The sequence below is a fragment of the Ailuropoda melanoleuca genome, chromosome 3 (genome assembly GCF_002007445.2).
Source record: "Ailuropoda melanoleuca isolate Jingjing chromosome 3, ASM200744v2, whole genome shotgun sequence".
Taxonomy (NCBI): domain Eukaryota; kingdom Metazoa; phylum Chordata; class Mammalia; order Carnivora; family Ursidae; genus Ailuropoda; species Ailuropoda melanoleuca.
In genome coordinates this window covers 17,206,306-17,221,397 of record NC_048220.1, presented here as the reverse complement: position 1 = coordinate 17,221,397, position 15,092 = coordinate 17,206,306, and the positions used below count along the sequence as shown (strand labels likewise).

At 41.4% G+C, this 15,092-nt stretch overlaps 1 protein-coding gene across 2 annotated transcripts in view; it reads right to left on the bottom strand.

Annotated features, from left to right (window-relative positions):
* The window catches only part of MEGF10 (multiple EGF like domains 10), a 167,326-nt gene that overhangs the window by 113,473 nt on the left and 38,761 nt on the right, over positions 1–15,092 (bottom strand). For both annotated transcript variants that reach the window (XM_002918080.4, XM_019798400.2), the window contains exons 2-4: positions 10,812–10,945; positions 3,760–3,861; positions 1,873–1,973 (exon numbers count right to left, since the gene is read on the bottom strand). In XM_002918080.4, the coding sequence (XP_002918126.1) occupies positions 1,873–1,973; positions 3,760–3,861; positions 10,812–10,927 (319 nt within the window). In that variant the 5' untranslated portion in view covers positions 10,928–10,945. The remainder of the gene's footprint in view (positions 1–1,872; positions 1,974–3,759; positions 3,862–10,811; positions 10,946–15,092) is intronic.

The window sequence follows — 15,092 nt, the reverse complement described above, 5'->3', positions numbered from 1 at the left end:
CCCTCACCCACGCCTCCCCACCCCTGCTCTGCCGCTGTGTGCACTCAGGGCTTTCCTTGGAAAATTCCCATCAGCCTGGGCCACAGAGATCAGATCGTGATTATCCTCTAAGATGTTGATTATAAACATGTAATTTTTCTTATTCAGCATCCTTAGTAATCAAAGACATTAAATTAAGAAAAAAAATTAGTAAAGGGAAAATTGGGACAGGGTATAAGCAAAAAAGCATTCCCACATACTGCAGGTGGGAGCATAAAGTGGAAACACACCAAACATCTGAAAAATACGTGTATACCTCTGATCCAGCAATTTTACTTCTAGGAATTTATCCTTACCTATTAATTAAGGGGATGAACAAAGATTTAACCATAATAATGTCTTCTAGAGCAGTTCACAATAGAAATCACATAATATTCAACAGCTGAAATTTGTTAAATATCTAAAATGCAATAACACACTGACATTTGTAATATGTTACAAAAGTATATTTACTGACCAGGAAAGATATTTACACTGTATTTTTCTTTTCTTTTCTTCTCTTTTCTTTTGTTACATTTTCTAATTTTTTTAATTAACAGTTATTATTACATATAGCCCTGGTTCTAAATCAAAGTTGAGGAACTAATTCTTCAATTAGTTGAGGAACTGCCCCTGAGAATAGAATCCAGGGGTGCCTCGGTAGCCCAGTCAGTTAAGACTCTTGATTTTGGCTTGGGTCATCATCTCTGGGTCCTGGGACTGAGCTCTGAGTCAAGCCCTGCGTTAGGCTCCACGCTTAGCAGGGAGTCTGCTTAAGGATTCTCTCTCCCTCTGCCCCTTCCCCTGTTCTCTCTCTCTCTCTCTCTCTCTAAAACACATAAATAAATCTTAAAAAAAAAAAAAAGAAGAAGAAGAAGAGAATCCAGGCATTGGAAAGAAGAGGGCACACAGAATATCCATATAAGTCCTCTCCGCACTTGAGATCAAAGGAGCCTCGAAGAGGTATAAAGGGCTTCTCCAGGGTCACCCAGTGCTAACACCCAGCCCCGCAGATACTTAAGCCAGGATGTGTCCAGTCATTCCTAATGCCTTCAGTTTAGAACAGAACCTTGTCTCTCTCAATGCTAGTCAACACCAGTGTCTCAGCTTAGAAAGCAATGTTGCCCCTCTGTGCATAGAGCCAAAATATTTAAGTACACCCCTTTTTAATGATCTCTCTTCTCTATGTCCTAAATACAATTTGCAAACTTACACCCCTTTTTAATGATCTCTCTTCTCTATGTCCTAAATACAATTGCAAACTTAATCACACATGATATCCCAGGAATTTCTGAAGTGTATCATAAAATATCCAACTTCCCTTGAGACATTTCCGAATGAATTGGTGAGATGGGGAGGGCAGACAGAAAATGACAAAGAAGAAGGTCTACTTTGTGACCCAGACTTAGAGTCGTTTCTTAGTATGAAAGCTCCTCTGCTTTTTGTAAGACTCATCATTCTGTGCACCAGAAAAGAACACACTGGCCTCTCAGAACTGCGTCGGGACTCCGGTCAGCTGCTGAGGGAAAGTCCTGCCTCTGTTCTCTTCTGTGACCTGAGTCTAGTGACTCCTTGACCAGTTTCCAAAGAGACATTTATTGCAAAAACGGAAATTAACACTGCAATATCCGGCCTTAAATCATCTTTCTATAACATCTGCTTTCTCCTCAAGGGATATTCATGTGGAGATTTCTGACAGGACACAGGGACAGAGCAATGTGTCCCTCATTCCACAGACTGGGAAAGCAGCAGCCAAGGGTGAAAGGGAATGGTCCAAGCTGCCCCACCATTCACACGTGCAAACCAGCACTGGCAAACATAAGCAACCCACAAAGGGATAAAGGTCTTACTTACGGACACACATTTCCCTGCTTTCATAAAATCCAGGACAGCACTGGGATTTGCGCCTATACATCGTCTTCTCCCCATGCCGATAGGCTGTCCGGTAACTGATCCTGCACGGAAGGAAAAATCACACTGTTACTTCTTTTGACCGGAAATGTGATTAGGAATAAAGAGCTTATATTTTGATATAAAAGAGCTATTAAATATAATAAAGGTATGAAAAGCGAAGTATTCTCAAATAGGTAAGAAGGATCATGGACTATAGGTCTTGAACAATATTATGCTCTTATCTTTTTGCTTAAGAATATATTAAAATTGCCCATTTTAGTCAGCCTATACTTTATTTCAAGGGATCAGAAGTTTCATGACTTTCCTATTTCATTTATCCTGAGAAACCTTGGAAAGTACCAATTAATTTCAGATATGAGGGGCACCTGGGTGGCTCAGTTGGTTAAGCATCTGCCTTCAGCTCAGGTCATGATCCCGGGGTCCTGGGATCAAGCCCCGCACTGGGCTCCCTGCTCAGCAGAGAGTCTGCTTCTCCCTGTGCCTCTACCCCCTCCCCCTGCTCATGCTCTTGCTCTCTCTCTCTCAAATAAATAAATAAAATTTTTTAAAAATTTCATATATGACACTGATCTAATTTATCATTTACTTACATATGTTTTAAAAGAAGAATTCAGAGAATTCCTTGAAAAATCTATGACAATGCAGTCTCATCCCACTATAAAATAGAAGGTTATAGACAAACGACCCTCATTTAACTAAAGCTTCATTCATTCACTGATTTATTTATACAGCACATGTTTACTGAGCACTTACTATATTCCAGGCACCGCTCTAGGTACTGGGGAAATAACTCACAGTGAGCAAAACAATGTAAAGCCTTGCCCTCAAGGAATTTGTATTCTACTGGGGAAGACAGACCTATAGAATTTAAGTACAGATCCACATTAAAAGAATAAATATGCCATATAATGACTGATAATGATTATATGGTGTGATGAAAAATAAGGCCTGAGTAAAGGAAGAGAGTGTGACAGGAAGGGAAGACTTGTTTAGATAGAGTGGACAAGGAAAGCGTGCCTGAAGAAATAACGCTGAGCACAACATTTAGTGTGGCATAAACCAACAGGTGTCATATTTAGACCCATGACTCACACCACTGAAAAGTATTTTACAAATAAAAATAAGGTATCACAGTTCCCTTCCATATTAATATTAATATTTAAGACATTTTTCTTTCTTGTTTTCACATTTATAGAAAAAAAAATATGTCTTATGTTGAGGTCAAATTTAAGTGTGTCTAAGGGCACCAGGGTGACTCAGTTGGTTAAGCATCTGACACTTGATTTCGGCTCAGATCGTGATCTCAGGGTCGTGAGATTGAGCCCCACGTCAGGCTCTGTGCCAGGTGCGGCGCCTGCTTAAGAGTCTCTCTCCCTCTGCCTCTTCCCCCACCCCCCACCCCCCACTCCCCACCTGTGCATGTGTGTGCATGCATTCTCTGTCCCTCTCTTAAAAAAAAATTAAGTTAGTCTAAATTGAGTCAGATATTCAAGTAGAAACACACGCTGGAATATGAGTCTCTTGATGCCTAGTGATGTCCATATTCAAGAGCATCTCCCCCATTTATGCACCACACAAAAGCAGCATGAATTCTTGCTAACCAAACGATGGTAACCAGTAGACACTTTCTCTGTAAGCTCCTCAGGGGCACGGACATCAGTTTTGCTCTTCTGTGTCTCCTATGGTTTGGAACAAGGCTAGGATAATAGCAAGCACTCAATAACCATTCACGAGATGAATGGCTGCATCTTCTCAAATATTTAATGTCTCTGCATCAAAGTACTTCCCCGTTAGCCAAACTCATAAATACATCTGAGCGTTGATTACCTGTGCCGTGTGCATTTAAACCAGTTCAGAATGTCGGTGCAGCTAGTGTAGTAGACTTGATCGAAGGGATGTGGGTATGACTCTTGAACAGTCACTGAGTAGCTGGCAAAGAAGGAAGATAAGGAATCAATATTTCTTATTCTTACATTCGTGATCTACTGCGTATATAAAAAAATCAGAGGCTAAATTATGGTCATCTGTGACTCCATGCTGACTTTTAATACAGAACCTCCATGTTTTTACAGGTTTTTATTTGACCCAGAGCACCAAAAGGACCAATATGAATAATACATTTAAAAGACTAGAGTTCATGTTCTAAATTTCATAAAAGAATTCTCTTTACCATCCGCCATAAACTCTGATAATCCTAAATTTACACACATGATCACCATATATTTTTCTGTATTTAATTCCATTCCCTCTTCCCAGGCGTGCAGGGTTAACCCAGACCTTTCACAAGAAGTTTTCGATCTAAGGCTGCATGCAAATAATAAGCACAGAGACAATGTGAATATTCATAGCAGTACATTTTGGTACTGATTCTGGAAAATCAGAAAGAACGTATTTCTCAGGTTGGAACTTGAATTAATTTGGTTTTGTGCGCCTGCCCTACTTCTCAGGCACTGGGAGAATATATACAACCTCTAAATAAGAGCTACAAAGTCTCTAAACATATCGCTGAAACAATTAGCCTGAAATATACATATCCACAGCCTGCGGCCGCTTAGCCTGGTTTCCAATACATTTTCACTAACAGCTTCTTGTTAAAGTAAAAGCAGGCAATCCTAAGGGTCTGAGAATGTAGGTGGAAAACATCCACAAAACATAAAGAGCATTCAACATTCAATGTCATAGTTCTTCATTTTAAAGCAGCCCCTTACATGCTCAAGAACTTAGAGTTCCTGCCTGTAAGAAAACCTAGAGAATCCTCTTGGCCGAACAAGTTAATCCTCTTCTCTTTAACAGTCTCAAAGATTTTCACTAAAATCTTTAATTCACACTAGCAAACGAAACAGGCCACAATTATGGACTCACTTGCAGCAAATCAACAGACCAACTTCATTATTAGGAACTATCGACTAGGGAAGGTAATGAGAAGGAATGAGGCTGAAACATGAATGTGAAGAATTCAGGTTAGATATAGGGTAGAACCTTCTCATTTGAAAAGCTATGTGGTGCTGGGCTCCCCAACAGTGGGATTTCTTTCTCCAAATGGTCTCTTAGCTATTATGTGCTTAGGCTTCAATAGGAAATTCATAAAATAATCATACTGTTCGCACTTTTGTGTATTTCATTCTTTGGGTCATTGCAACTTGATTTCTACCTAAATCTAGGGATCCTCCACAAATCTTCGGCAAATGCAGTAAGCCCTACTGAAAAGATCACTGGATTAACAGAAGACAGGGTTATCCTGATCAGACACCGAGAAACTGGATGGCCATCAGCAGATGACCTTCCTTCCCTGGGTTTTGAGTGTCACATTTTAAAACCAGAGAATCACAGATGGTCTTGAAGATCCCTTCCCACTTGGCATTCTGAATTTCTTACATACATTTTAGGTGCCTATTTCCTTCTCTACTGTATGCCATCTGAGGCTACCCACAAGAACGGGTTCAGATGAGCGTATGGGATGCAAATGCCCACGTCTGTTATATAACTCCTTTAGGGGAAAAGAAATCCCTGTTAAAATATAAAGGTTCTTGGAATGAAATATCACAGTAAGCTATGAATGTCTTCTGACTTCTAGCACTGTTCTGAGGTTCAGGTTAATGCAAATTGCAAGACTTCCTCGCCAAAATTTTCCCTGCCTATCCAGGTGCTTGTAAATAACCCAACTTCAAGGCCTGCAGAATTATTTCTCCATTCCGTTTTCAGCACTGAGCAAAGCGAATGAATGTCCTCTGCATGTAGGTGAAGTCCTATATTACCCATGAGCAAAACACAGCTATTGCCCACACGTGCTAGAGGAGTAAAAAGAAGCCACTCTACACCAAGGTCATTTGAGTGACAAAATATTCCAGCAGGCTCTACAGCACTAATTTAACTGAACTAAATTGGTTCATTGGAACTAAACTTGATACATTATTCCCATAAAATTTCAAAGGCTGTGTTATGATGGTTAAGGTCTGTCTGCCTTGGTGAGCAGAAGTGATAATCAACAAATGGATCCTGGCCAAACATATCCCATTTGATGTGGACGGGGGAACGGATTCCATAGGCAAACACGAGAAATGTTTTCACTCATTTCTAGCGGTCTGGAGGATTGCTTAAATGAGAGGAAGTGCTGAAGTGACACGGATTTTCTGTCTTGCCACTTGCTGCTCACCAACAGCACACATTTAGGGATGCTTCTCTGGTTTTAGGATAGAAGAAAGCTCTTATCTAGAAAAGGGTGATCAAACCATTTAGGATTCCAATTCAACAAACAGTTATTGAACATCGTCTCTGCAATTCCTGTCCCCAAAGAGCTCCCGAGGGGGGCCAGCACGGAATGCTAGAAGTAACACAATATGGCTCTAACGGAGAAATACGTGCAGTTTCCGGGAAACAGGAAGACAAAATTTACTATACTTTGAGCATTTCTCTTCCATCTTGACCCTTCTAATTAAAATTATTCAGAGGCTCAAATTCAGTTCAGAAGTGACTGAAAACAAATTACATTGCACATTGATCACAAACAGGCTTCTGGTGAAGTCTACAGGCAAAGGGCTCTAAGCCTTTTCACACCAAATTTCCTTTCTGTTGGTTTTTATACATTCTTTTTCTTTTCCATACAATCTTGCTCTCCCCCCCATTTTTAATGATATTCTAATCACACTACAAAATTTAGAAAACAATGTTTTAAGAAGAGAGAGTTCTCTCTTACATAACCACCAATAACATTTTGCTAACTTTTTTATAGCCCCTAGGGGTTTTTTACCTTTTCATTTTAGTTTAGTTTTTTTGGCTTTTATTAAAATATAACCACACTATGCACATAATTCTGAAAATTACTCTTAAACTTGAGTGTATCATAAGCAGGTTAGAAAATACTCTTCTTGAATATTCTTCAAATTATGACTGGCAAATACTCCATAACTGACCTAATTTGCTCAATACCCACCTACAGTTGAAGAATTAACTTGTCACTTTTCAAGGGGCCACTTTGTGGAAGCTGTGTGCTTGCATTAGGAAGGGAAAGATCTCTGAGACCAGGCCAGCCTCCTCTGGGTCTTCTTTTTAAAGTTTTTATTTGTTTATTTGAGAGAGAGGGAGACAGCCAGCGAGAGAGGGAACACAAGCAGGGGGAGTGGGAGAGGAAGAAGCAGGCTCCCAGCAGAAGAGCCTGATGTGGGGCTCGATCCCAGAATGCCGGGATCATGCCCTGAGCTGAAGGCAGACGCTCAACGACTGAGCCACCCAGGCGCCCCTCCTCTGGGTCCTTATCACTGCTTCCTGGCTGCTGTTTGAACTGAATCAGTGCCTCTGCTAACTGTCCTCGGCAGCTGCTCTTAAGTCAGCATGGGAAGGAACCTTCTTGACTGTCTAGTCCAATCCTGTTCTTATCACAAATGAGCAACACTGAGCTCCCTGTGCTAGGCCATCAGCCTAGAGCCAACACTAACACTGGGGCCCCCAGACACCGCCCTGTCCCAAGCCACCCCTCAGATGTCATTAGAACATCTGAGGCTTCTGAAGCAGATGATGGGTGCCAAACTGTGGTATAAAGGGAATCTGATCTCAATTCTGCACTATTTTCACCACAGAGATGTGTGACTCTTCACCTTCTGCTTGTGTGTTTAATCTTCTCAAAGACACTGAAAACATATCATCACTGGGACTCTAACCTATTAAATATCATCAGGGAGAAACCCCAGCAAGATTTAATTTAAGGTCAAAGAATGGGGCGGGCGGGTGGGGGAGGAGTGGAGAAGCCATCATCACTTGGACACATTCCAAAGTGGTTAATTACATTCTATCTGCCAAAATGATCTTGTTACGTTAATCAGATATGGTAATAATCATCATTCCTTATCTCTGCTCACTTCAGGACTGCTTCAATTACTACCACTTCTGAGTTCCACTCCCAAGGGGATGGGCAAAGAATGGCTTCTCTTCCTTCTTCCTTCGTGTCTTCTTTAGCAGAAACCCCAGTAGATGCCAACACGTAAACTCACAGACCAGGGAAAGGGGATGTGGAGAAGGAACAGATAATTCATGGAATTATCAGTTTCCAAAAGGCTGCTGGTGTGGGATTCCTTTAATAACAAGCTCCCCTTGTGTATTTTAAATGATTTCATTTTCCTTCATTTCATTTTCTGTATGACTTCTAAGAACCACAATCGCTGCATTAAAAAGAGGTCTACTTTTATTTGAAAATTAATGATTCAGCAGGCCTGGGGCAGGACCTGAGAGTCTGCATTTCTGGCAGGCACCCAGGCAGGGCTCAAGTCACAGCCCCACACACCACACTGTGAGAAGTAAGGCTCTGGCTGAGTCCATTCGGTGCAGGTAGGGTTGAGATGAGGCAAGGTTCCAATGAGCCCTACTCAGCCCAGCCACCAAGAATTCTGTCCTTGAACCTCATCTTCCTCTCCCCATTTCCATTCAAGGCCTATTTCAGGTTTTGAAAATTCAGAATGTGTCACCTGCACCCTTGTGTGATCATTTTAATTTATACTCCTTTCTCCATTCTTGTCATAACTGTTGCACTTTCTTTTACCTTTCTTCCAAGAATCATTATCCAGCGTTAAAACAGGAAATACATCAATAAGAACATTATGGCTGTCAATCCTTCTTTCTAGAAGGTCATAGGAAAAAAAAAAGCACAGTCGGGAGAAAAAAATCTCCATCATGTCCCTACTCTTTTACCCTCATTTTTCTCCTCATTAGTAATTCTTTCAGAGGCTGCCCGAATCACTTCTGCAACAGTGGAACTGCATGAGGTTTAGAGAATAACGTGCCCCATGCCTGTCCCTCTGTCCCCTCTCCCCACTCCCCCACTGATGTCCATATTTAGCCATTTCCTTTCCTGCCAGAAGGTGAGTGTACTCAATCAACAGTCATTTATCCAGCACATGCCCTAAGCGAGGTGGCGTTTTAGACCCTGGGAACTATCCATAGCGAATAAAGTATGCAATTACGTGTTGCCAGATTCATCAAATAATGAGGAAGGAATCAGGACAAAATGTACATGTATGAGTGGGTGCTGGGTTACCTGACGTCTGGCTTCTTTTCTCTTTACAGACGTTGCCTCAGGGAGTTCGCCTGTTCACGTCTCATCATGCGGGAGACACCCAATTCTGTGCTCCCAAACGCTGCCAGGCCCGTTTCTCAAACAGATCTTAAGAACACAACAAGGCAACCACACTCCTCTCTTCCCTCTCAAATCACCTCCCTTCCTTTTGGTTTTCATATGGGCAATGACCCTCACTGCTTTCACAGAGCAGGTTCTAAACCTCACCTTCTCTGCCTCCTGCACATGCTACGATCCACGGATGACCAAGATGTGTTGATCCTTATTTCAAAGTATCTTACGAATGTGATTGTTTTCTTCTATTCCAAAGCTTTCATGCTCCCACAAGCTCAACCACCAATGGCCTCTTCTTCTTTTAAATGTGGTAAGTACCCTTTCTTGCATTCACTGATTTATCTCTATTGCTTTAATGGATATTTATTATGCACTTTGTAGCTGAAATGTTTACGGGAGGTGCTGCGATGATTATAAAGATAATTAATAGGAGGTCCTTCCCCTTCAATTCCATATAATATAGTTAATACCACAGAGACAGGGAACTTGATTACATACACATATTTCCTCTAGAGCTTAAAGTGTCATAGTGATACGTAACTCCATGGATTGATCAGGGAAATACATCTCCGTTACCCTGATCGTACTACTGCACATAGACATGGGGAAGCCCTCACTGAGAAAATAAAGCTGTGGGTGGAGGACCAGGGTGCCCCTGCAATAACACAGCTGCTGAGCCTGAAAGGCTCTGAGCTGTGCTCATTTTGACCTGTGCTGACAAAAGTGACTGGAATGTGTCCCCTGAGGTGTGCTACTCACGGTGCTGAGGAGAACAGGGAAAAGAGATGGAGAGCTGGATGACATGGAGCATACAGCTATCAAAACTACCTATTCCTCGAGTGCTTGAGCGGACTAGAAGGGTGTCACCTTCTCTCTGGGAAACTTACATTTGCAACGTGACTTGTGGCTAAAGATGCTTTCGTAGAAATGCACGTAGCACAGTAGAGCAGTGTAGACTACATTTGGCTATACTGCGGCAGCACTAGGAGGTCTGTACTCTTTTTGTGTTCCGAAGAGGACTCCAAGCTCTCTGACAACGACCGATTGTGCTGTCCTTCCTCGGCAGCTCCTACCGCACATTGCCTTCATCCACACACGACGTCATCTGCTTCGAGGTAATCTAGACAATCCTGCCCTCCTGCAGCACTGAACTAACTTTAGTTTTGTTGTTCAAGAGCCTCCGCGGTCTGCACGGCACTGGTTGCAAGCCACCTTCCATCCCTAGAACTCCACGCAGTCACTACTATCCACTCCGTCTTACTCAGCTCTCTGAGAGCATCTCAGCTGACACTACGTCCATGCAGCTTCTCCAGGTCCTCCAGAAATCATGTTGCCCTTTTCAGGCCACATACAGCTCAATATTTTTGTACCATACATGGCCACCCTTCAGTACATTATTCCATATTGTCCTTCACCGCTCACCCACCGGTTCCCATGCATAAGTCCAGCTCCCCCAGATCACCGCAAAATAGACTGAGAGCAGGGAGGAGATGTTTGGGAGATCATTTGAATGGAGCTAATAATATTTTCCCTGCATGATACAATTGCTCCTGTGTTGGAATCAATAGATGGAAATTTTTTCACTTTATATTCTATAAGACCCAGGCGAATAGTATGAATTTATTAATATAACTACTGGTTTTTACATAAAAGTCATTTCATAATCTCTTCTCAAAGTCTAATTTTCTATATCAGACTGATAATGATAGTATATGAAAAAGTCATCAGAAATTATTTCTCAGGCTACTTTCAAAACGATTACCTTTCCCAGTGGCTGCACACGTTAGGGTCTTCAAGATTCAGCGATGATGCTGTCTTGCTCCAGAGGCACAATGAGAAACAGATAAAGTTCAGGCAGGAGTTCAAAGAGATAACCATTTTTTTCGGAAGGACAACCTACAAGAACATAAAAATCCAAATTAGAGAAGCATTAAAATGACCCAAACAGAATTCTTTTCAGTACAACAACCATTCGGAACCAATTGTCACTAAGGCTGAACCATGCATAACAAGCCATGTGTTTAAATAGATGGGTCACCAGATTTCATGGTCCAAGAGAGAGGTATTTCTTGTGTTGCACAGGGTGGTCACCATTTTATAAATTACTAAAATGTGCAAATCATCATTAATTGCCACCACAACAAAAGCTCTTCTTATCCCTGCCAGCCGACATTAAAGGAATCTACCCGAACAACTCAGAGCAACACAGACTTCCAGATTCTCTCACCAGGCATATTTCCCTTCTGGAAGAAGAGGGCTCACAGAGGAATCTGGCCTCATTTGTCCTGGAGGGTAAACGGTGAAACAGAAGCTCCATTGACTCAAGAGAGAGGCACCTCAGGCTCAAACTGAGATTCATTCAATAATTCATTCAACGGGCACGGAACGCCTGCTCTATCCTAGGCACCATGCAAAAACTGGACATCAAATACAGATACAGTTTCTGTCCCTGGCCATTAAGATGTCTACAATTTAATAATCATGATGTCCATTTCTTACATTTAGCACTTCCACTTCCCCATCTGCTCAACAGAAACAAAACCAGCTATCTTCTAGAAGTTTGTTCATATGTGTACAGAAAAAGGCTGTGCAGAGGTCAGTGTTAGAGAAAACCAACCTGGTATTCTTGAGAGGAAGAACGAACACAAGGTAAAAACAAAGAGCACCATATTTGCAAAAAAGGCCCGCAAAGGAGATACAAGAGGAAGGAGAATGTTCCATGCAGAGGGAACCAGAGGGGAGGGAAGGTCAGGCACATTTTTGGGAGCCCAAATTAATTCAGCCAAGAAAGAGACAGGGGCATATCACAAAGGTTTTGTACACCATTGCCAAGTCCATGAACTTCCTTGCAGGATAACGCAGACCTTGCAGGGAAGTGAGCGAATCTGAACTTGGAGTCAGTAGAACTTGGTGACTGAATGTGGGTGTAAGAGAGAGGAGTGCTCCCTGCAAGAGCTCCATGGGCTGATGGCGTGCCCTTCACTAAGATGAGAAGCACAGACGTCCTCCCCTTCTGGGAGGAAGAAGCTTTCGTTCAGTTTCAAATATGTCAAGTTTGAGGTTCCCAGGAAATACTCACACGATGTCATCCGCAGGCATTTACTGAATACCTACTATGGACCAGGCACTCACCAGCTCATCTGTGTGGCAGCTGCAGTGGCCTGCGCCAGGAACTCAGCCCATCTCCTCACCTCCAGGAACTTACCACTTGCTCAGAAGGAAACGTTTAATTGTCACACTTATAAAATAATTTTATATCATCACTGGAAAAATGGACACAGAACTATAAATAGCTGATCCATTTACTACTTAAAAAGAGAACAAGTATTAGCATGCCTGCTGGTAAACTAGGGAAACTGGTAACAATAGACCAGGTTATGTGATAGAAGCAGTTATTTTCTAGGTGAGAGCTGGCATTTTGAAAAGTTATACTAACTTTCTACACCACAAGGTGTGGAACCAAATGGGAACAAAATTTATTGACTCTGTGGTTTAAAAAGATAAGTTTATTGGGATGCCTGGCTGGTTCAGTTGGTGGTAGCGCATGGGACTCCTATTAAAAAAAAATGATTGATTGATTTGAGAGAGAGAGAAAGTTCTTAGGCGTGAGCTGGGGAAGGGGCCAAGGGAGAGAATCTCAAGCAGACTCCCTGCTGAGCACGGAGCTGCCTCAGGGGTCAATCTCAAGACACTGAGATCAAGAGCTGAGCAGAAACCAAGAGTCTGACACTCAACTGACTGAGCCATCCAAGTGCCCAGAGTGCGGGACTCTTGATCTCAGGGTCATGAGTTCAAGCCCAAGCTGGGTATTGAGGTTACTTTAAAAGGTGGGGGAGGTAAGTTTATCTCCAAACAAATAATAAACAATATCAGCAAAAACCTAACCTTAGGAAATAGTTTACCCTTCAAATTCAAGAGACTAGATCAAGTGAAGGAGTACTCAATCCTTCAAAATCAAGGCTGTTTATAAGGATAAGGATACCAAGTCTATGGTGACCAGTCACCTGTCTCTAACTGCACAAAGCTAGAACTAATGACAACATCTGATTTAGAATGAGGAAATGATATCATGAATTTGTAAGATAATGAAAAGATACTGTCAGCCACTACAGCAAGCTGTGAGATCTTAAAAAAGAGAAGTCTCCTTCATCACAAAATATATTCTAACCCAGAAAGCATAAACGGGTAGCCAAAACAGGGCTTATAAATTAATTCAAATTATCAGTGTTTCTCATGAAGTTGTAAACTCTGAAGCTCAACATTATATAACCGAAGAAGCTTTTCTACATTTCTTTTCTTTTCTTAAAGATTTTATTTATTTATTTGACAGAGATAGAGACAGCCAGCGAGAGAGGGAACACAAGCAGGGGGAGTGGGAGAGGAAGAAGCAGGCTCATAGTGGAGGAGCCTGATGTGGGACTCGATCCCGGAACGCCAGGATCACGCCCTGAGCCAAAGGCAGACGCTTAACGACTGCCCTACCCAGGCGCCCTGCTTTTCTACATTTCTACAGGAATGACGAACAGTGATGATGATGGTGACAGGCAGTAATTTCCTGACTGGCTGCTGGGTGCCAGGCACAGGGTCGAACCTCTTATGTGCGTGATCTGTTCAACCCTCACAGCCATTTACGTAAGAAAAAGGTGTTTTTATAATCCCCATTTCACAGTTGAAGACATGTAATACACTGCTAATGTTTTCCTCATTCATCAAAAAAAGCAAATCTCTGATATGCTTAGTTGTAACAAACAAGCATGGCAAATACCTCCCTGTCTCATTGCTTTATCTATGTCAGGATAAGTATTTTGTTTCAGCGAGGTGTGAAATATGTATATTAACTTTCATTCTCTCCTCCAAGACAAAATGAGTGCTAGTCAGCAGTAATCTGCCGTCTACTTACCAACAATTACCCCAAATTGTAAAGTTTATGTCGTGAGTCACCATCTTAGACTCAAACCATCCATTTTCCAATTAGAAATGTTTAGTCTGTAAAGTTAGAAATTGCGGCAAGCAATGGATCAAACTGCCAAGAGAAAGAAAAAGGCTGTGTGTTTTCCTTTAATGTACAAATGTTCACGCTAATCTTTCGGTAGCCTTTCTTGATTTGCACTTGACTTGAGGCTTTATGAAGGCTTTAACCTCTCTATGGGGATGGCAGAAAAAAAAGAAAAAAAAGAAAAATTTGGTCACCTCCCTTTTGCTTTTGAAATTTGATATACAGAAAAATCTAACAGTATTGCCAAGTTGCTGGAGGTGTTTACAGAAGGGAAAATATAAGGACATTTTTTTAAAAATGTATATAAACATCAGCTCGTCTCATTCCCAAAGGATTTTCCAAATTAAAATAAAAAAATTAACTGAGTTCTGGAATAATCTGCACTAGAGTATAAAACATCGAAAGCAAAATGAATTGCTAGATCCAGATGCAGGGATCATGCAACCTCACATATACAGGTTAAAACCCTTTGAGAAAAATAATTCAAATGTTATATACGGTGGGGGGAGAGGACATTTTGCAGACACGCCAATGAGCTGTAAAAAACTACAGATATACAACATTTCACTATATTCAGAAACAAAGGTGCTCCTTCCTTTTGTTCTGTCTTGCTGAATAAAAGGCACTGAGAAACACAACCCAAATAAGTGCTTTACCTGTTTTCTTCTACAGGTTTCCATGAGTAAATGCAGGTAGTGTTTTTCCTTTATATCTACCCTGAACAAAGAAAGTTCAACACATTTCCCCCCATTTCTCTCTTTTAAGCTGTGCCATCTTGTCTTACACTATAATCTTCCACTTTGGAGCACAAACGAAAACAACACACGATCTTTAAAAAATAGAATTATTTCCATTGAAAAAAAAAAGTAATTCAGTGGTGATTTGCTTCATTAAAACAGACATTTGGAAAATATTCAGAACTCTAAATTAAGAGTTCTTCTACCCCCACCCACTCAGTCTTCATCTTCAAATAACTTTCCTTATGGTTCCAATTAACAAAATTTAAAACGTAAAAAAAAAAAAAAAAGAGAGTCATTTGCATGAACC